Source organism: Salmo salar, chromosome 15 (genome assembly GCF_965601325.2).
Source record: "Salmo salar chromosome 15, fSalSal1, whole genome shotgun sequence".
NCBI lineage: Eukaryota > Metazoa > Chordata > Actinopteri > Salmoniformes > Salmonidae > Salmo > Salmo salar.
Window position 1 is genome coordinate 99,011,706 of NC_138305.1, and position 20,366 is coordinate 99,032,071.

The 20,366-nt window shown below is 43.1% G+C and overlaps 1 protein-coding gene across 3 annotated transcripts in view; it reads left to right on the top strand.

Annotated features, from left to right (window-relative positions):
- LOC106572669 (histone-lysine N-methyltransferase 2D) overlaps positions 1–19,536 on the top strand; it is a 67,143-nt gene extending 47,607 nt beyond the window's left edge. For 2 of the 3 annotated variants that reach the window (XM_082962196.1, XM_082962194.1), the window contains exons 43-49: positions 5,248–6,682; positions 6,899–7,035; positions 7,299–7,429; positions 9,316–9,622; positions 16,045–16,118; positions 16,193–16,301; positions 16,540–19,536. In XM_082962196.1, the coding sequence (XP_082818322.1) occupies positions 5,248–6,682; positions 6,899–7,035; positions 7,299–7,429; positions 9,316–9,622; positions 16,045–16,118; positions 16,193–16,301; positions 16,540–16,632 (2,286 nt within the window). In that variant the 3' untranslated portion in view covers positions 16,633–19,536. The remainder of the gene's footprint in view (positions 1–5,247; positions 6,683–6,898; positions 7,036–7,298; positions 7,430–9,315; positions 9,623–16,044; positions 16,119–16,192; positions 16,302–16,539) is intronic. The other variant, XM_082962195.1, reaches the window with a different exon arrangement.
- Positions 19,537–20,366: the final 830 nt, after the last annotated feature.

The window sequence follows — 20,366 nt, forward strand, 5'->3', positions numbered from 1 at the left end:
AGGCTGAGTATAGACCCCACACCACTAGAGGGATATCAACAGACCACCAACCTACTACCCTGAGACCAGGCTGAGTATAGACCCCACACCACTAGAGGGATATCAACAGACCACCAACCTACTACCCTGAGACATGGTTGAGTAAAGCCCACGAAGATCACCACTGCACGAACCTGAGGGGGGGCGCCAACCCGGACAGGAAGATCACGTCAGTGACTCAACCCACTCAAGTGACGCACGCCTCCTAGGGACGGCATGGAAAAGCACTAGTAAGCCAGTGACTCAGCCCTCGTAATAGAGTCAGTTTAAATTGTCAGAGTTTAACCTCTCTGGGCTAGGCGGGATGAATTCGTCCCACCTACGTAACAGCCACTTGCAGCCTGTGGCGCGATTTTCAAAACCTTAAAAATCCTATTACTTCAATTTCTCAAACATATGACTATTTTACAGCTATTTAAAGACAAGACTCTCGTTAATCTAACCACACTGTCCGATTTCAAAAAGGCTTTACAACGAAAGCAAAACATTAGATTATGTCAGCAGAGTACCAAGCCAGAAATAATCAGACACCCATTTTTCAAGCCAGCATATAATGTCACCAAAACCCAGAAGACAGCTAAATGCAGCACTCACCTTTGATGATCTTCATCAGATGACAAACCTAGGACATTATGTTATACAATACATGCATGTTTTGTTCAATCAAGTTCATATTTATATCAAAAAACAGCTTTTTACATTAGCATGTGACGTTCAGAACTAGCATACTAGCAAACTTCCGGGGAATTTACTAACAGTTTGCTAAATTACTCACGATAAACGTTCACAAAAAGCATAACAATTATTTTAAGAATTATAGATACATTACTCCTCTATGCACTCGATATGTCCGATTTTAAAATAGCTTTTCGGATGAAGCACATTTTGCAATATTCTAAGTACATAGCCCGGCATCACAGGGCTAGTTATTTAGACACCCACGCAGTTCAGCCTTCACCAAAATCACATTTCCTATAAGAAAAATGTTCTTACCTTTCTTGTTCTTCGTCAGAATGCAGTCCCAGGACTTCTTCTTCAATAACAAATGTAGGTTTGGTCCCAAATAATCCATCATTATATCCAAACAGCGACGTTTTGTTCGTGAGTTCTAGACACTATCAGAATGGTAATCCACGGTCACGAGCATAGCGCATGGCGTGACAAAAAATGTCTAAATATTCCATTACCGTACTTCGAAGCATGTCAACCGCTGTTTAAAACCAATTTTTATGCCATTTATCTCGTAGAAAAGCGATAATATTCCGACCGGGAATCTGCAATAAACTAAACAGCCGAATTAAAATACTCCACGGGGGCTAATCGCGCACGCGCCTCACTCCATTGTCACCTAATGGGACACTTGAATAAGATGATAATCTGTTTCAGCCTGAGGCTGCCTCGTCAACCTTCATGATTTTCCCGCGTCCTGAGAGCCTATTGGAGCCCTGGGAATTGTCACGTTACAGCTAAGATCCTTACTTTTCAATAAACAGATGCAAGACGCACGACTCCTTGTCAGACAGGCCACTTCCTGCATGAAACCTTGTCAGGTTTTTGCCTGCCATAGGAGTTCTGTTATACTCACAGACACCATTCAAACAGTTTTAGAAACTTTAGGGTGTTTTCTATCCAAACCTGAACAATAATATGCATATTCTAGCTTCTGAGTTGGTGTAGGAGGCAGTTAAAAATGGGCACATATTTTTTCCAAAATTCTCAATACTGCCCCCTAGCCCAAACAGGTTAAAAGTAAAACTTTTACCGCCATCCACTTCATTATGTCTGAAACACAGGCTTCCACGGTAGGCAATTTTTGGGCTTCACAATGTTTCATCGAAATGTACAGCTGTGTATCGTCCACATAGCAGTGAAAGTTAACATTATGTTTCCGAATGACATCACTAAGAGGTAAAATATATAGTGAAAATAATAGTGGTCCTAATACGGAACCTTGAGGAACACCGAAATGTACAATTGATTTGTCAGAGGACAAACCATCCAGAGAGACGAACTGATATCTTTCCCGACAGATAAGATCTAAACCAGGCAAGAACTTGTCCGTGTATACCAATTAGGGTTTCCAATCTCTCCAAAATAATGTGGTGATTGATCATGTCAAAAGCAGCTCTAAGGTCTAGGTGCACAAGGACAGATGCAGAGCCTTGGTCTGACGCCATTAAAAGGTAATTTACCACCTTCACGAGTGCAGTCTCAGTGCTATGATGGGGTCTAAAACCAGACTGTTGAAGCGTTTCATGTACATTATTTATCTTCAGGAAGGCAGTGAGTTGCTGCGCAACAGCTTTTTCAAAAATGTTTGAGCGGAATGGGAGATTCGATATAGGCCGATTTTTATTTATTTATTATTTTTATTATTTTTTTAAAAATCTTTTTTTTTCTGGGTCAAGGTTTGGCTTTTTCAAGAGAAATGTATTATTGCCACTTTTAGTGAGTTTGGTACACATCCGGTGGATTGGGAGCCGTTTGCTATGTTCAACGTAGGAGGGCCAAGCACAGGAAGTAGCTCTTTCAGTAGTTTATTTGGAATTGAGTCCAGTATGCAACTTCAAGATTTAGAGGCCATGACTATTTTCATGAATGTGTCAAGAGATATAGAATTAAAAAACTTGTCTCCATTGATTCTAGGTCCTGGCAGTGTTGTGCAGACTCAGGACAACTGAGTATGCAGACCTATCCCTCAGCCTACATCCTTATCCTGATCACATCCCTGTACAGTCTCCCTATGATATAACCTTGTATATTTATGATGTAGCTATATTTAAACAACAAGGCCAGAGGGGGTGTGGTATATGACCAATATACCACGGCTAAGGGCTGTTCTTATGAACGACGCAACGCGGAGTGCCTTATTGCTATTACGGCATCTCCGTACCTTCAGGCTCTGATCAGGCCCTACACCCAAACAAGGGCACTGCGTTCATCCACCTCTGGCCTGCTCGCCTCCCTACCTCTGAGGAAGCACAGTTCCCGCTCAGCCCAGTCAAAACTGTTCGCTGCTCTGGCACCCCAATGGTGGAACAAGCTCCCTCACGACGCCAGGACAGCGGAGTCAATCACCACCTTCCGGAGACACCTGAAACCTCACCTCTTTAAGGAATACCTGGGATAGGATAAAGTAATCCTTCTAACCCCCCCTTAAAAGATTTAGATGCACTATTGTAAGTGGTTGTTCCACTGGATATTATAAGGTGAATGCACCAATTTGTAAGTCGCTCTGGATAAGAGCGTCTGCTAAATGACTTAAATGTAAATGTTAAATGATAAACTGGTTACCAACATAATTAGAACAGTAAAAATGTTTTGTCATACCTGTGGTATATGGTCTGATATACCACGGCTGTCAGCCAATCAGCATTCAGGGCTTGAACCACCCAGTTTATAATTCTATTTTAGCTCAAGTTTGTTAATAGTATGCTCATATAAATCTGTGCTTGTCTATACTTAACATTCCAAAAATGACCCTTTATCCCTTATTATGTAAAATCCTTTGAGCATCTGGAAATAGCTATATACAGTGCCTTGCAAAAGTATTCACCCCCTTGGCGTTTTTTCCTATTTTGTTGCATTACAACCTGTAATTTAAATGGATTTTTATTAGGATTTCATGTAATGGACACACAAAATAGTTCAAATTGGTGAAGTGAAATGAAAAAAATTACTTGTTTAAAAAATAAATAAAAGGAAAAGTGGTGCGTGCATATGTATTCACCCCCTTTGCTATGAAGCCCCTAAATAAGATCTGGTGCAACCAGTTACCTTCAGAAGTCACATAATTAATTAGATTGCACACAGGTGGACTTCATTTAAGTGTCACATGATCTCAGTGTATATACACACCTGTTCTGAAAGGCCCCAGAGACTGCAACACCACTAAGCAAGGGGCACCACCAAGCAAGCGGCACCATGAAGACCAAATAGATCTCCAAACAGGTCAGGAACAAAGTTGTGGAGAAGTACAGATCAGAGTTCGGTTATAAAAAAATATCAGAAACTGAACATCCCACAGAGCACCGTTAAATCCATTATTAAAAAATGGAAAGAATATGGCACCACAACAAACCTGCCAAGAGAGGGCCGCACACCAAAACTCACGGACCAGGCAAGGAGGGCATTAATCAGAGAGGCAACAAAGAGACCAAAGATAACCCTGAAGGAGCTGCAAAGCTCCACAGCAGAGATTGGAGTATCTGTCCATAGGACCACTTTAAGCCGTACACTCCACAGAGCTGGGCTTTACGGAAGAGTGGCCAGAAAAAAAGCCATTGTTAAAGAAAAAATAAGCGAACCCGTTTGGGAGGCTTCCCAAAGGCATGTGGGAGGCTCCCCAAACATATGGAAGAAGGTACTCTGGTCAGATGAGACTAAAATTGAGCTTTTTAGCCATCAAGGAAAACGCTATGTCTGCCGCAAACCCAACACATCATCACCCCGAGAATACCATCCCCTGCTGTGGGGATGTTTTTCATCGGCAGGGACTAGGAAACTGGTCAGAATTGAAGGAATGATTGATGGTGCTATATACAAGGAAATTCTTGAGGGAAACCTGTTTGTCCTTTTTTGAGACTGGGACGGCGGTTCACCTTCCAGCAGGACAATGACCCTAAGCATACTACTAAAGCAATGCTCGAGTGGTTTAAGGGGAAACATTTCCACGTCTTGGAATGGCCTAGTCAAAGCCCAGACCTCAATCCAATTGAGAATCTGTGCTATGACTTAAATATTGCTGTACACCAGCGAAACCCATCCAACTTGAAGGAGCTGGAGAAGTTTTGCCTTGAAGAATGGGCAAAAATCGCAGTGGAAAGATGTGCCAAGCTTATAGAGACATATCTCAAGAGACTTGCAGCTGTAATTGCTGCAAAAGGTGGCTGCAAAAGGTGGCTCTACAAAGTATTGACTTTGGGGGGGTGAATAGCTATGTACACTCAATTTTTCTGTTTTTTTGTCTTATTTCTTGTTTTCACAATAAAAACATATTTTGCATCTTCAAAGTGGTGGACATGTTGTGTAAATCAAATGATACAAAATTCCCCAAAATCTAGGTTGTAAGGCACCAAAATAGGAAAAAAGCCACTGTAAATCCAATCAATTACTATTGGTCAAGTTAGCTGGAGACCTTTGCACATGGCTTTCTTTTAGTCAGTGACTTGGAGATGATCCCTAAAAACACTTTCATTTCTCTCTCAGGAGTTGCCGGAGCAGGAGGACAAACCGGTTCAGCACTGTTATACAACTAACGTGTCTGACCTGGATGTACGCCACCTTCCCGTCATCCCAATTGAAGACTCCCCGCCCTCCTCTCCTTCTCCTCCACCTCCTGCCCCTGCTCTTACTAGCGAACCTGAGACTGAGCCTCCAACCCAGCCAGCCTCCCCCTCCACCACCCAGCCAGCCTCCCCCTCCCCCACCCAGCCAGCCTCCCCCAGCCAGCCAGCCTATTCCTCTCAACCAGCATCTCCCTCTCAAGCTCCCTCCAGCCCTGCTCAGACCACCATTCTGGTCAAAACAGAGCCTGCCACCACCACCATTCAGGTCAAAACAGAGCCTGCCACTGTTCCGATCAAAATGGAGCCTGACGCTTTGGCCATCCTTCCTCCTCCTGATGCTAGCGCTGAAGCAGACTATGATGCCAAGCCTGCTGACCAGCCAGCCCCACAGCCCCAGGACATCCCCACCTCCCCAACCCCCAGCCTGGAGGTGATCTCCCCCAAGGTCAAGCACCGCAGCAGGCCCCTCTCCCCCGACCCTGAGGAGATGGTGGTCCGGCCCAAGGTGAAAAAGTGGAAGGGCCTCCGCTGGAAGCGTCTCCAGATCGTTATCACCATCCGTAAAGGAGGTTCCAAGAAGGAGAGCAGCCGCGGGGTCTCCGAGCTCATGGAGCGTCTCCGCATCACCCTGAGGCCTGACAAGCTGCCCCGGGACAAACGCAAGTGCTGCTTCTGCCATGAGGAGGGCGACGGCGCCACGGACGGCCCTGCCAGGCTCCTCAACATCGATGTGGACCTGTGGGTTCATCTCAACTGTGCCCTGTGGAGCACGGAGGTGTACGAGACGCAGGGAGGCGCGCTGATGAACGTAGAAATGGCGTTGAGGCGTGGTCTCCGCACCCGCTGTGCCTGCTGCCAGAAGACTGGCGCTACCAACAGCTGCAACCGCCTGCGCTGCCCCAACGTCTACCACTTCACCTGCGGCATCCGGGCCCGCTGCATGTTCTTCAGGGACAAGACCATGCTGTGCACCCAACACAAACTGAAAGGACCCAGCGAGGAGGAGCTGACGGGCTTCGCCGTGTTCCGACGCGTTTACATCGAGAGAGACGAGGTCAAGCAGATCGCCAGTATCTTACAGCGCGGCGACCGCATCCACCTGTTCCGCGTAGGCGGCCTCATCTTCCACGCCGTAGGTCAGCTGCTGCCATCTCAGATGCAAGCCTTCCACTCCCCGACCGCCATCTTCCCCGTGGGCTTCGAGGCTACCAGGATCTACTGGAGCACGCGGGTGCCTAACCGCCGGTGTCGGTATCGTTGTCGTATCAGCGAGACGGAGGGAAGGCCGCTGTTCGAGGTACGGGTGCTGGAGCATGGACAGGAGGACCTGCACTACCGCGACACCAGCCCAGAAGGTACATTGTCAGTCTGTCCCCACACCCAGCTCTGGCTGCCCCTCTGTGTTGAAATGTGTAGTCACAGAACTGACCACAGTTCAGGTTAATATGTCTAAATTGCCGTTAATTCAGAATTGATTTGCAATCCCAGCCATTTCTGTAATTTAAATGGAATTGACTCCATCTTTGCTATTTACTAATCTGGTCTGTAACCATGTCCTGTGTTTCCTCTAGGTATCTGGGACAGAGTGGTTCAGTCTGTAGCTAAGCTGAGGGAAGAGTCTGCCATGCTGAAACTGTTCACTGATCACGTGAAGGCAGAGGAGATGTACGGCCTCACTGTCCACGCCGTGCTGCGCATCACTGAGTCGGTAAGAAGTCCTTTGGGAAAGCAGCATCGGCAACGCTGTTTTGTTTTTCGCCTCTGCTCTCATTTGTTTCCATAATATCAATGTCTGTGTCTCCAATGTCACCCTATTAAGCCATGCTGTGCCCTACTTTGAGTCCTTTCGACCAGAGTCACCATGGCTCTGTTAACAGTAGTGCACTGTAGAGGAAATAAGGTTTCATCTGAGAGATAACATTGTCTATTTCATCGTTAACTTCACCAACATCCTGTGTGTTACATTATCAGTTGCCTGGAGTGGAGAACTGCCAGAACTATGTGTTCCGTTATGGTCGCCACCCTCTGATGGAGCTGCCCCTCATGATCAACCCCACCGGCTGCGCCCGCTCCGAACCCAAGGTCCTGACACACTGCAAGAGGTAAGAATGCAATATAGTATTCCAAATAGATCTGTTGTAATAGTTTTATTATAAACTGGGTGGTTCGAGCCCTGATTGCGGATTGGCCGAAAGCCGTGGTATATCAGACCGTATACCGCGGATAGGACAAAACATGTATTTTTACTGTTCTAATTACAGTGCATTCAGAAAGTATTTAGACCTCTTCCCCTTTCCCCCATTTTGTTACGTTACAGCCTTATTCTAAAATGGATAAACATTTCCAAAAATGATCATCAGTTCACACACAATACCCCCTAAATGACAAAGCAAAATGTTTTTTTTGCACATTTATTAAAAATAAACAAATACCTTATTTACATAAGTAATCAGACGAAATTGAGCTCAGGTGCATCCTGTTTCCATTGATCATCCTTGATGTTTCTACAGCTTGATTGGAGTCCACCTGTGGTAAATTGAATTGATTGGACATGATTTGGAAAGGTACACATCTGTCTATATAAGGTCCCACAGTTGACAGTGCATGTCAGAGCAAAAACCAAGCCATGAGTTTGAAGGAATGTTCTGTAGCGCTCTGAGACAGGATTGTGTCGAGGAAAAGATCTGGGGAAGTGTACCAAAACATTTCTGCAGCATTGAAGGTCCCCAAGAATACAGTGGGCTCCATCATTCTTAAATGGAAAAAGTTTGGAACCACATAGAACCTTCCTAGATCAGGTAGGTGACCAAGAACCTGATGGTCACTCTGACCGAGCTCCTCTGTGGAGCACTCATTCAGGCCTTTATGGTAGAGTGGCCAGACGGAAGCCACTCCTCAGTAAAAGACACATGACAGCCCGCTTGGAGTTTGCCACAAGGCACCTAAAGGACTCAGACCATGAGAAACAAGATTCTTTGGTCTGATGAAACCAAGATTGAACTCTTTGGCCTGAATGCCAAGTGTCACGTCTGGAGGAAACCTGGCACCATCCCTACAGTGAAGCATGGTGGTGGCAGCATCATGCTGTGGGGATGTTTTTCAGCAGCAGGGACTGTGAGACTAGTCAGGATTGAGGGAAAGATGAACGGAGCAAAGTACAGAGAGATCCTTGATGAAAACCTGCTCCAGAGCGCTCAGGACCTCAGACTGGGGTGAAGGTTCACCTTCCAACAGGACAACGACTCTAAGCACACAGCCAAGACAACGCAGGAGTGGCTCCGGGACAAGTCTCTGAATGTCCTTGAGTGGCCCAGCCAGAGCCTGGACTTGAACCCAATCGAACATCTCTGGAGAGACCTGAAAATAGCTGTGCAGTGACGCTCCCCATCCAACCTGACAGAGCTTGAGAGGATCTGCAGAGAAGAATGGGAGAAACTCCCAAAATACAGATGTGCCAAGCTTGTAGTGTCATACCCAAGAAGACTCTAGGCTGTAATCGCTGCCAAAGATGATTCAACATAGTACTCAGTAAAGGGTCTGAATACTTATGTAAATGTGATATTTCCGTTTTTCATCTGTAATACATTTGGAAAAATTTCTAAAAACCTGTTTTTGCTTTGTCATTTTGGGGTATTGTGTTTTAGATTGACGAGAGGAGATAACAATGTTAATCCATTTTAGAATGAGGCTGTAACGTAACAAAATGTGGAAAAAGTTAAAGGGTCTGAATACTTTCCGAATGCACTGTACGTTGGTAACCAGTTTATAATAGCAATAAGGCACCTTGGGTGGTATATACTCCGCGTTGTGTCGTGCCTAAGAACAGCCCTTAGCCGTGGTATATTGACCATATACCACACCCCCTCATAATGTGTTTCATCAAATGTTGTCATACTGAGCAGTGAAACTAGTAGTTTCTTAGTAGTACACTTAACAAGTCTAAACTGCATGATTGACATGATGACTGTGCAGACTGACTCTGATCTAGTTCTGTGTCTCTCTCTCTTAGGCCTCACACCCTGAACAGTACATCCATGTCCAAGGCCTACCAGAGCACCTTCACCGGCGAGATCAACACCCCCTACAGCAAGCAGTTTGTCCACTCCAAGTCCTCCCAATACCGACGTCTGAAGACCGAGTGGAAGAACAATGTCTACCTGGCCCGGTCCCAAATCCAGGGCCTGGGGCTGTACGCTGCCAAGGACCTGGACAAACACACCATGGTCATTGAGTATATAGGAACCATCATCCGCAACGAGGTAGCCAACCGCCGCGAGAAGATCTATGAGGAACAGGTGGGTGGCTCTTGAGTAGTAGTCTAGGTAGTTGACGAGTAGTTGACTAGTAGTAGTCTAGGTAGTTGACTAGTAGTAGTCTAGGTAGTTGACGAGTAGTAGTCTAGGTAGTTGACGAGTAGTAGTCTAGGTAGTTGACGAGTAGTAGTCTAGGTAGTTGACGAGTAGTAGTCTAGGTAGTTGACGAGTAGTAGTCTAGGTAGTTGACGAGTAGTAGTCTAGGTAGTTGACGAGTTGTAGTCTAGGTAGTTGACGAGTTGTAGTCTAGGTAGTTGACGAGTTGTAGTCTAGGTAGTTGACGAGTTGTAGTCTAGGTAGTTGACGAGTTGTAGTCTAGGTAGTTGACGAGTTGTAGTCTAGGTAGTTGACGAGTTGTAGTCTATGTAGTTGACGAGTTGTAGTCTAGGTAGTTGACGAGTAGTAGTCTAGGTAGTTGACGAGTAGTAGTCTAGGTAGTTGACGAGTAGTAGTCTAGGTAGTTGACGAGTAGTAGTCTAGGTAGTTGACGAGTAGGTGACTAGTAGTAGTCTAGGTAGTTGACGAGTAGTAGTCTAGGTAGTTGACGAGTAGTAGTCTAGGTAGTTGACGAGTAGTAGTCTAGGTAGTTGACGAGTAGTAGTCTAGGTAGTTGACGAGTAGTAGTCTAGGTAGTTGACGAGTAGTAGTCTAGGTAGTTGATGAGTAGTAGTCTAGGTAGTTGACGAGTAGTTGACGAGTAGTAGTCTAGGTAGTTGACTAGTAGTAGTCTAGGTAGTTGACGAGTAGTAGTCTAGGTAGTTGACGAGTAGTAGTCTAGGTAGTTGACGAGTAGTAGTCTAGGTAGTTGACGAGTAGTAGTCTAGGTAGTTGACGAGTAGTAGTCTAGGTAGTTGACGAGTAGTAGTCTAGGTAGTTGACGAGTTGTAGTCTAGGTAGTTGACGAGTTGTAGTCTAGGTAGTTGACGAGTTGTAGTCTAGGTAGTTGACGAGTTGTAGTCTAGGTAGTTGACGAGTTGTAGTCTAGGTAGTTGACGAGTTGTAGTCTAGGTAGTTGACGAGTTGTAGTCTATGTAGTTGACGAGTTGTAGTCTAGGTAGTTGACGAGTAGTAGTCTAGGTAGTTGACGAGTAGTAGTCTAGGTAGTTGACGAGTAGTAGTCTAGGTAGTTGACGAGTAGTAGTCTAGGTAGTTGACGAGTAGGTGACTAGTAGTAGTCTAGGTAGTTGACGAGTAGTAGTCTAGGTAGTTGACGAGTAGTTGACGAGTAGTAGTCTAGGTAGTTGACGAGTAGTAGTCTAGGTAGTTGACGAGTAGTAGTCTAGGTAGTTGACGAGTAGTAGTCTAGGTAGTTGATGAGTAGTAGTCTAGGTAGTTGACGAGTAGTTGACGAGTAGTAGTCTAGGTAGTTGACTAGTAGTAGTCTAGGTAGTTGACTAGTAGTAGTCTAGGTAGTTGACGAGTAGTAGTCTAGGTAGTTGACGAGTAGTAGTCTAGGTAGTTGACGAGTAGTAGTCTAGGTAGTTGACGAGTAGTAGTCTAGGTAGTTGACGAGTAGTAGTCTAGGTAGTTGACGAGTAGTAGTCTAGGTAATTGACGAGTAGTAGTCTAGGTAGTTGACGAGTAGTAGTCTAGGTAGTTGACGAGTAGTAGTCTAGGTAGTTGACGAGTAGTAGTCTAGGTAGTTGACGAGTAGTAGACTAGTAGTAGTTGACGAGTAGTAGACTAGTAGTAGTTGACGAGTAGTAGACTAGTAGTAGTTGACGAGTAGTAGACTAGTAGTAGTTGACGAGTAGTTGACTAGTAGTAGTTGACTAGTAGTAGTTGACGAGTAGTTGACTAGTAGTAGTTGACGGAGTAGTTGACGAGTAGTAGTTGACGAGTAGTAGTTGACGAGTAGTAGTCTAGTAGTAGTCTAGGTAGTTGACGAGTAGTAGTCTAGGTAGTTGACGAGTAGTAGTCTAGGTAGTTGACGAGTAGTAGTCTAGGTAGTTGACGAGTAGTAGTCTAGGTAGTTGACGAGTAGTAGTCTAGGTAGTTGACGAGTAGTAGTCTAGGTAGTTGACGAGTAGTAGACTAGTAGTAGTTGACGAGTAGTTGACTAGTAGTAGTTGACTAGTAGTAGTTGACTAGTAGTAGTTGACTAGTAGTAGTTGACGAGTAGTAGTTGACTAGTAGTAGTTGACGAGTAGTAGTTGACTAGTAGTAGTTGACGAGTAGTAGTTGACGAGTAGTAGTTGACGAGAGTAGTAGTTGACGAGTAGTAGTTGACGAGTAGTAGTTGACGAGTAGTAGTCTAGTAGTAGTCTAGGTAGTTGACGAGTAGTAGTCTAGGTAGTTGACGAGTAGTAGTCTAGGTAGTTGACGAGTAGTAGTCTAGGTAGTTGACGAGTAGTAGTCTAGGTAGTTGACGAGTAGTAGTCTAGGTAGTTGACGAGTAGTAGTCTAGGTAGTTGACGAGTAGTAGTCTAGGTAGTTGACGAGTAGTAGTCTAGGTAGTTGACGAGTAGTAGTCTAGGTAGTTGACGAGTTGTAGTCTAGGTAGTTGACGAGTTGTAGTCTAGCTAGTTGACGAGTTGTAGTCTAGCTAGTTGACGAGTAGTTGACGAGTAGTAGTCTAGGTAGTTGACGAGTAGTAGTCTAGGTAGTTGACGAGTTGTAGTCTAGGTAGTTGACGAGTAGTTGACTAGTAGTAGTCTAGGTAGTTGACTAGTAGTAGTCTAGGTAGTAGTCTAGGTAGTTGACTAGTAGTAGTCTAGGTAGTTGACTAGTAGTAGTCTAGGTAGTTGACTAGTAGTAGTCTAGGTAGTTGACTAGTAGTTGACTAGTGGTAGTTGACGAGTAGTTGACTAGTAGTAGTTGACGAGTAGTTGACTAGTAGTAGTTGACTAGTAGTAGTTGACGAGTAGTTGACGAGTAGTTGACTAGTAGTAGTTGACGAGTAGTTGACTAGTAGTAGTTGACTAGTAGTAGTTGACGAGTAGTTGACTAGTAGTAGTTGACTAGTAGTAGTTGACTAGTAGTAGTTGACGAGTAGTTGACTAGTTGTAGTTGACGAGTAGTTGACTAGTTGTAGTTGACGAGTAGTTGACTAGTTGTAGTTGACGAGTAGTTGACGAGTAGTAGTCTAGGTAGTTGACGAGTAGTAGTCTAGGTAGTTGACGAGTTGTAGTCTCGGTAGTTGACGAGTTGTAGTTGACGAGTTGTAGTCTAGGTAGTTGACGAGTAGTAGTCTAGGTAGTTGACGAGTAGTAGTCTAGGTAGTTGACGAGTAGTAGTCTAGGTAGTTGACGAGTAGTAGTCTAGGTAGTTGACGAGTTGTAGTCTAGGTAGTTGACGAGTTGTAGTCTAGGTAGTTGACGAGTTGTAGTCTAGGTAGTTGACGAGTTGTAGTCTAGGTAGTTGACGAGTTGTAGTCTAGGTAGTTGACGAGTTGTAGTCTAGGTAGTTGACGAGTTGTAGTCTAGGTAGTTGACGAGTTGTAGTCTAGGTAGTTGACGAGTTGTAGTCTAGGTAGTTGACGAGTTGTAGTCTAGGTAGTTGACGAGTAGTAGTCTAGGTAGTTGACGAGTAGTAGTCTAGGTAGTTGACGAGTAGTAGTCTAGGTAGTTGACGAGTAGTAGTCTAGGTAGTTGACGAGTAGTAGTCTAGGTAGTTGACGAGTAGTTGTCTAGGTAGTTGACGAGTAGTAGTCTAGGTAGTTGACGAGTAGTAGTCTAGGTAGTTGACGAGTAGTAGTGTAGGTAGTTGACGAGTAGTTGACTAGTAGTAGTCTAGGTAGTTGACGAGTAGTTGACTAGTAGTAGTCTAGGTAGTTGACGAGTAGTAGTCTAGGTAGTTGACGAGTAGTTGACTAGTAGTAGTCTAGGTAGTTGACGAGTAGTAGTCTAGGTAGTTGACGAGTAGTTGACTAGGTAGTTGACGAGTAGTAGTCTAGGTAGTTGACGAGTAGTAGTCTAGGTAGTTGACGAGTAGTAGTCTAGGTAGTTGACGAGTAGTTGACTAGTAGTAGTCTAGGTAGTTGACGAGTAGTAGTCTAGGTAGTTGACGAGTAGTAGTCTAGGTAGTTGACGAGTAGTTGACTAGTAGTAGTCTAGGTAGTTGACTAGTAGTAGTCTAGGTAGTTGACGAGTAGTAGTCTAGGTAGTTGACGAGTAGTTGACTAGGTAGTTGACGAGTAGTTGACTAGGTAGTTGACGAGTAGTAGTCTAGGTAGTTGACGAGTAGTTGACTAGGTAGTTGACGAGTAGTAGTCTAGGTAGTTGACGAGTAGTAGTCTAGGTAGTTGACGAGTAGTAGTCTAGGTAGTTGACGAGTAGTAGTCTAGGTAGTTGACGAGTAGTTGACTAGTAGTAGTCTAGGTAGTTGACGAGTAGTAGTCTAGGTAGTTGACGAGTAGTAGTCTAGGTAGTTGACGAGTAGTTGACTAGTAGTAGTCTAGGTAGTTGACTAGTAGTAGTCTAGGTAGTTGACGAGTAGTAGTCTAGGTAGTTGACGAGTAGTTGACTAGGTAGTTGACGAGTAGTTGACTAGGTAGTTGACGAGTAGTAGTCTAGGTAGTTGACGAGTAGTAGTCTAGGTAGTTGACGAGTAGTAGTCTAGGTAGTTGACGAGTAGTAGACTAGTAGTAGTTGACGAGTAGTTGACTAGTAGTAGTTGACGAGTAGTTGACTAGTAGTAGTCGACGAGTAGTAGTTGACTAGTTGACTAGGAGTAGTCGACGAGTAGTAGTTGACTAGGAGTAGTCGACGAGTAGTAGTTGACGAGTAGTCGACGAGTAGTAGTCTAGGTAGTCGACGAGTAGTCGACTAGTAGTAGTCGACTAATAGTAGTCGACGAGTAGTAGTTGACGAGTAGTAGTTGACGAGTAGTAGTCGACTAGTAGTAGTTGACGAGTAGTAGTCGACTAGTAGTAGTTGACGAGTAGTAGTCGACTAGTAGTAGTTGACGAGTAGTAGTCGACGAGTAGTAGTTGACGAGTAGTAGTCGACTAGTAGTAGTTGACGAGTAGTAGTCGACTAGTAGTAGTTGACGAGTAGTAGTCGACTAGTAGTAGTCGACGAGTAGTAGTCGACTAGTAGTAGTTGACGAGTAGTAGTCGACTAGTAGTAGTCGACGAGTAGTAGTTGACTAGTAGTAGTTGACGAGTAGTTGACTAGTAGTAGTCGACGAGTAGTTGACTAGTAGTAGTCGACGAGTAGTAGTTGACTAGGAGTAGTCGACGAGTAGTAGTTGACGAGTAGTCGACGAGTAGTAGTTGACGAGTAGTCGACGAGTAGTAGTCTAGGTAGTCGACGAGTAGTCGACTAGTAGTAGTCGACTAGTAGTAGTTGACGAGTAGTAGTCGACTAGTAGTAGTCGACGAGTAGTAGTCGACTAGTAGTAGTCGACGAGTAGTAGTCGACTAGTAGTAGTCGACGAGTAGTAGTCGACGAGTAGTAGTCGACTAGTAGTAGTCGACGAGTAGTAGTCGACGAGTAGTAGTCGACGAGTAGTAGTTGACGAGTAGTAGTTGACGAGTAGTAGTTGACGAGTAGTCGTCTAGGTAGTTGACGAGTAGTCGACTAGTAGTAGTCGACGAGTAGTAGTCGACGAGTAGTAGTTGACGAGTAGTTGGCGAGTAGTAGTTGACGAGTAGTAGTTGACGAGTAGTAGTTGACGAGTAGTAGTTGACGAGTAGTAGTCTAGGTAGTTGACGAGTTGTAGTCTAGCTAGTTGACGAGTTGTAGTCTAGCTAGTTGACGAGTTGTAGTTGACGAGTAGTAGTCTAGGTAGTTGACGAGTAGTTGACTAGTAGTAGTTGACGAGTAGTTGACTAGTAGTAGTTGACGAGTAGTTGACTAGTAGTAGTTGACGAGTAGTTGACTAGTAGTAGTTGACGAGTTGTAGTCTAGGTAGTTGATATCATAAGGTGAATGCACCATTTTGTAAGTCGCTCTGGATAAGAGCGTCTGCTAAATGACTTAAATGTAAATGTAGGTAGTTGACGAGTAGTAGTCTAGGTAGTTGACTAGTAGTTGACTAGTAGTAGTTGACGAGTAGTTGACTAGTTGTAGTTGACGAGTAGTTGACTAGTTGTAGTTGACGAGTAGTTGACTAGTAGTAGTCTAGGTAGTTGACGAGTTGTAGTCTAGGTAGTTGACGAGTTGTAGTCTAGGTAGTTGACGAGTTGTAGTCTAGGTAGTTGACGAGTTGTAGTCTAGGTTAGTTGACGAGTTGTAGTCTAGGTAGTTGACGAGTAGTAGTCTAGGTAGTTGACGAGTAGTAGTCTAGGTAGTAGACGTTGTTTATTTCGATCCCCATTAGCTGTGATTTAATAGTTTATTGATTTTACACACAAACTTAATAAGAGGGTGAAAAGACAAAGGTTGTGATATCTTTGTCCATAAGGTATCAGTGGATCGGAAATGTTTATATGACCTCTCTTCCTGTTTATTTTCTTCTAGAACCGTGGGATCTACATGTTCCGCACCAATAACGAGCATGTGATCGATGCCACTCTGACCGGCGGCCCTGCTCGGTAAGTGTTGGGTCTATTTTCTCTTTCATATTATGTTTGTTTGTCCCTGTCTCACCCTCTGTTTTCCTCTTCAGCTATGTGAACCACTCCTGTGCGCCCAACTGTGTTGCCGAGGTGGTGACGTTTGACAAAGAGGACAAGATCATCATCATCTCCAGTCGCAGGATCCCCAAGGGAGAAGAGGTGACACACAGAGCCCTGGTCACCATCTGCATGTCCATTTATAGCTTTTGTACATACGCAGTGTACCGTTTTTGTACCACTGTGTACATAGTATACAGTTTCCTTCACTGATTTAAAGTTGTTTAAGTCTTAACTGGCTCTTTAGGTGGTCTTGGTTGTGTTACTGTAAAGCATGTTTGCACAACTAAACCAGATTTTATGAATACATGTTATTGACCTTGTCTGTTTCTTCTCTTAGCTGACGTACGACTATCAGTTTGACTTTGAGGACGATCAGCACAAGATCCCTTGCCACTGCGGAGCCTGGAATTGCCGAAAGTGGATGAACTAAACTAACTGGGAGAAATGGAGAGGAAAAAAAGATGGATGGAATGAGAAAGAGTTCCTTCTTTCTCCCGGGTGCCAGAACACTACTGCTGCGCCAAAGCCTTTAGAATATTTACAGCTACTACTACTACCCAGTTCATAAGCTGTTCGTAAGCTGTTCATAAGCTGACGAACGAGGAGGGAAAACTGACCTCCAAAACAATAAAAGACTAAGACGTTTGCATTCACACCTGTAGCCAAAGGTTTGAAGAGCGTTATGGATATAAAAGCAAACAAACCACCTCTATTGACATCCAGCCGAATGATGGGACAGTCTTTTTGTGGATGAACTCTGTCCTCTGCCAAAAGCAACTCTTTCCTCTACCTATCTACCTATTGCTCCCCCTTCAATAACTATGGATGGAATACAATCCTCTCCACATCTACCAAATGTTCAGATTCTATGTGATATCAATACTCTCTTAGGGCAGACCTTACCTTGAGCTTTGAAGAAAGAAGCCATTTTAAGTACTAAGAAATAACTAATGCATTTTTTTAAAAGGCAGACCTATCCTCCTCCTGCACTCCCCCCTTCCTACCCCCCAAGGAAAATACATGTTCCCATCGTCATTGGTGAAGATTGACTTCCCAACGTAGATATTATTGGCTAGCTAGACAATCCTGAAGACAGTGGCTCTGAGTGTGTAGAGAAGAACTATGTATCGTTGAGAGGCAGAAGAGAAAGATGTCAGATACTAGAAAAGTTGACCTGTGGCTCCAGACAGAAAGACAGGTGTTTAAAGGTGGGTTAGTTGGACCCCCAGTCTACCTCATTAATCTAGTGGGAAGTGACTGCTTACTTGTATAAATACTGTTAACTGCTACTGTGGAGGGGGGAGAGAATGTTGTTTTCATTAGGCTAATAGTATATAGCCTTTTCGGACAAGCAGGGAAACTTTAACTAACAGCAGGTTTGTTCTCTGTTCTATGCTGATGATCATTTTACAATAATGAGCCAACAATCCTATTATTAATTAATAATGTATACAGAAGGAATTCTATGACCATTTATTGGTTAAGCCATCGCATTAAGATCAATCACAAGCTTAACAGGTGTCTTTAAATGATTCCTGATCATCATGTATCTACTTTTATTGTTTTTCCATTCTCTGCGTGTGGGAATTGACACAATAACAGTCACGCTTGTGTTGCTGAGGACTGAGGGAGAGATTGGTGTGAATGATTGTTGCTTACACAGCTTCAGTATGTAAAGTGAAGCAGGATCACACCGCTAATTGAACAAGTCTTTGGCAAGACGATCAAGTCCAACTAACTAATGAGTGAAGGAAATGTAATGTACGCTTGCTGCTTAATGCCTTTAAGTCACACATTAAGCAGAAAGCTTGCTGGTAATGATGCAAGACTAGACTACTATCCCATTTGTTTTTCACCTTTTAGTCCTTCAAATCCCATCTGCATTTTGATATTTTCTTTTCTCGAATGACATCAACCATGAATCTAGCCTCTTCCTCTCTTTATCATGTAGTGGACTGTTGTAAACTTTACTGTAGTGAGTCTTTCTCTGCCTGGCCCTGCCTGTCTAACCACACCACAGCTAGGTGTATTTATAAAGGTCCCTGTATTGTGGTTTTCTAGTGGTAGTACGGTCTTCTATACTGGAAGAAATGGCAGGGGAAGACTTGTAAAAAAAAAATTAAAAAAAGGGCATTTTTCTTTTTTTATGAAAGTAAATTAATAACAAAGTAAATCTTTAAAGTGTGTGGGGGTTCTGAAGTCTCCATGACGACGTCTCCCTTCTACTTGTACTCTATCTTGACCTCACGTAAGAAAAATGCAAAAGTGTACAAACTGTATATTATATACTATAGGGGGCAATGAACTCTATCAACCCCTTTTTAATCAATAAAAATCTAAAATTGTAGAGAAATAAAGTTGATTTAAAAAATCTACCACTGGATATCATTTTATGAGAGATTAAGCTGTGTATATATATATATATAAATAGCAAACTATGTAATATCTTTATGTATATGAACCAGTGTTTTTGCATTTACCTGTTTTTCTATTAGCGTTTTTTGCTATAAGATTTCAAAGACAGTTTCTTAAAATAGTTATGTGGACACGGCTGGTCTTCTCCAATGACTTGGACGAGAAGCCACGGGTGAAATAAATGTCGAAAGTTGATCCATTATGGAAAGTTGTCATGATTATTACATGAGAAATCACTTACTGTGTAAAAGGAGTACAACGGTGCATAACATTTTGTTTTTATTTATGCTACTGTTTGTCGTTTTACCAAAACCTATCTCTACCTTGGTCGTCATTGGATTATAAGTAAATGGAAAATCTTAAATTCTTCCTTGACTGAGATATTAGTTATTAAATATGATTGGTGTTTTATTTTTATCTTCCCTATAGAAGTGAATGTGTTGGTATATCTTGTGAAAACTGCTACTCGGCCTGTATGTCATGACTAAATATTAAAAGTGAACCCCGTACTTCCGTACCTGAGAATGAATTGCACTCTAATGGAGTAATTCTCTAAAAGCTGTATGAGGAAGTGATTGCTATTTTTTTCTTGGTATGTTTATATTTCAAGGAAAGACCATGAGACATTTTGCTGCTCACTGGATTTCAGCCTAAATCATTTCTTGAATATCTTATGATTTAAATAAAGATTGCAAAAAAACATTTTTTTACCTAACCTACTTTTTAAAAATGTTTGTTACAGCAGCGCTTTTAGGGAATATTAAAAAAGAAGTTTGTGGCATGTTTTGTATGAATATAATTTTGAATTGTACATTTTTTTGGGACGACGGCAGAGGTTGCATCTCTTTCAATACAGCTTTCCCCATTTCTTTCTGCTTTTTTTTCTTGTAAAGGAAAATAAAATGCATTTTAAATATAATCTTGGAACTTAATATTTTTTATAAAACAAATGCAACTTGAGATTAGAATGAGACGTAATAGGTTCTGAAGTTAAAGTAGGCTAAATCTAAGTGACTGACTCAAATTAAGAAACTATTCCAGAAAAGATTGGTTTAACATTGTTTTTGAAATATTGACGGTGTATACAGTATGAACAGGATGTTTGATAAAACTAATTCCCATTACACACCAAAATATGGACAGGAATATGACATTAGGTTCTATTGACAACCATTTGTTCCTCAAAGCTCATGAAATACCAGGATTGACCCCAAAGTACTTAAATCAGTGGTATAATCCTTTCCAATATTATAGTACCAGCAACATACATTTACTGGTACGCCCTATATCAAAATGAGAAACAAATAGAATGCATCTTTACCTCCGAAAAGATGGAGGTCCCAGTGTTAAGACAGCATGCAGAACAAGGGGGATACCTAGTCAGTTGTTCAACTGAAATGTGTCTACCACATTTAACCCAACCCCACTGAATCAGAGGTGCCGGGGTCTGCCATAACTGACATCCACGTCTTCGGCGCCCAGGGAACAGTGGGTTAATTGCCTTGCTCAGGGGCAGAACAAGGGACTATCAGAACATGTCCTGTTTCAGAGAGCCTAATAACCATTATATAATGCACATCCAACCTATTCTTTCCTCGTTCGATCAAAACTAACTATTCCAGTGTCAATAAAAGGGAAAAATAGATGGCTACAACCCAAGAAAGGACAGTGTCTTGCTCCGCGACAAGCTTTCCTTTGAGTTCTGCATCTCAGAGAAACTGAAAGTACCACTGAAAAATGACCACACCA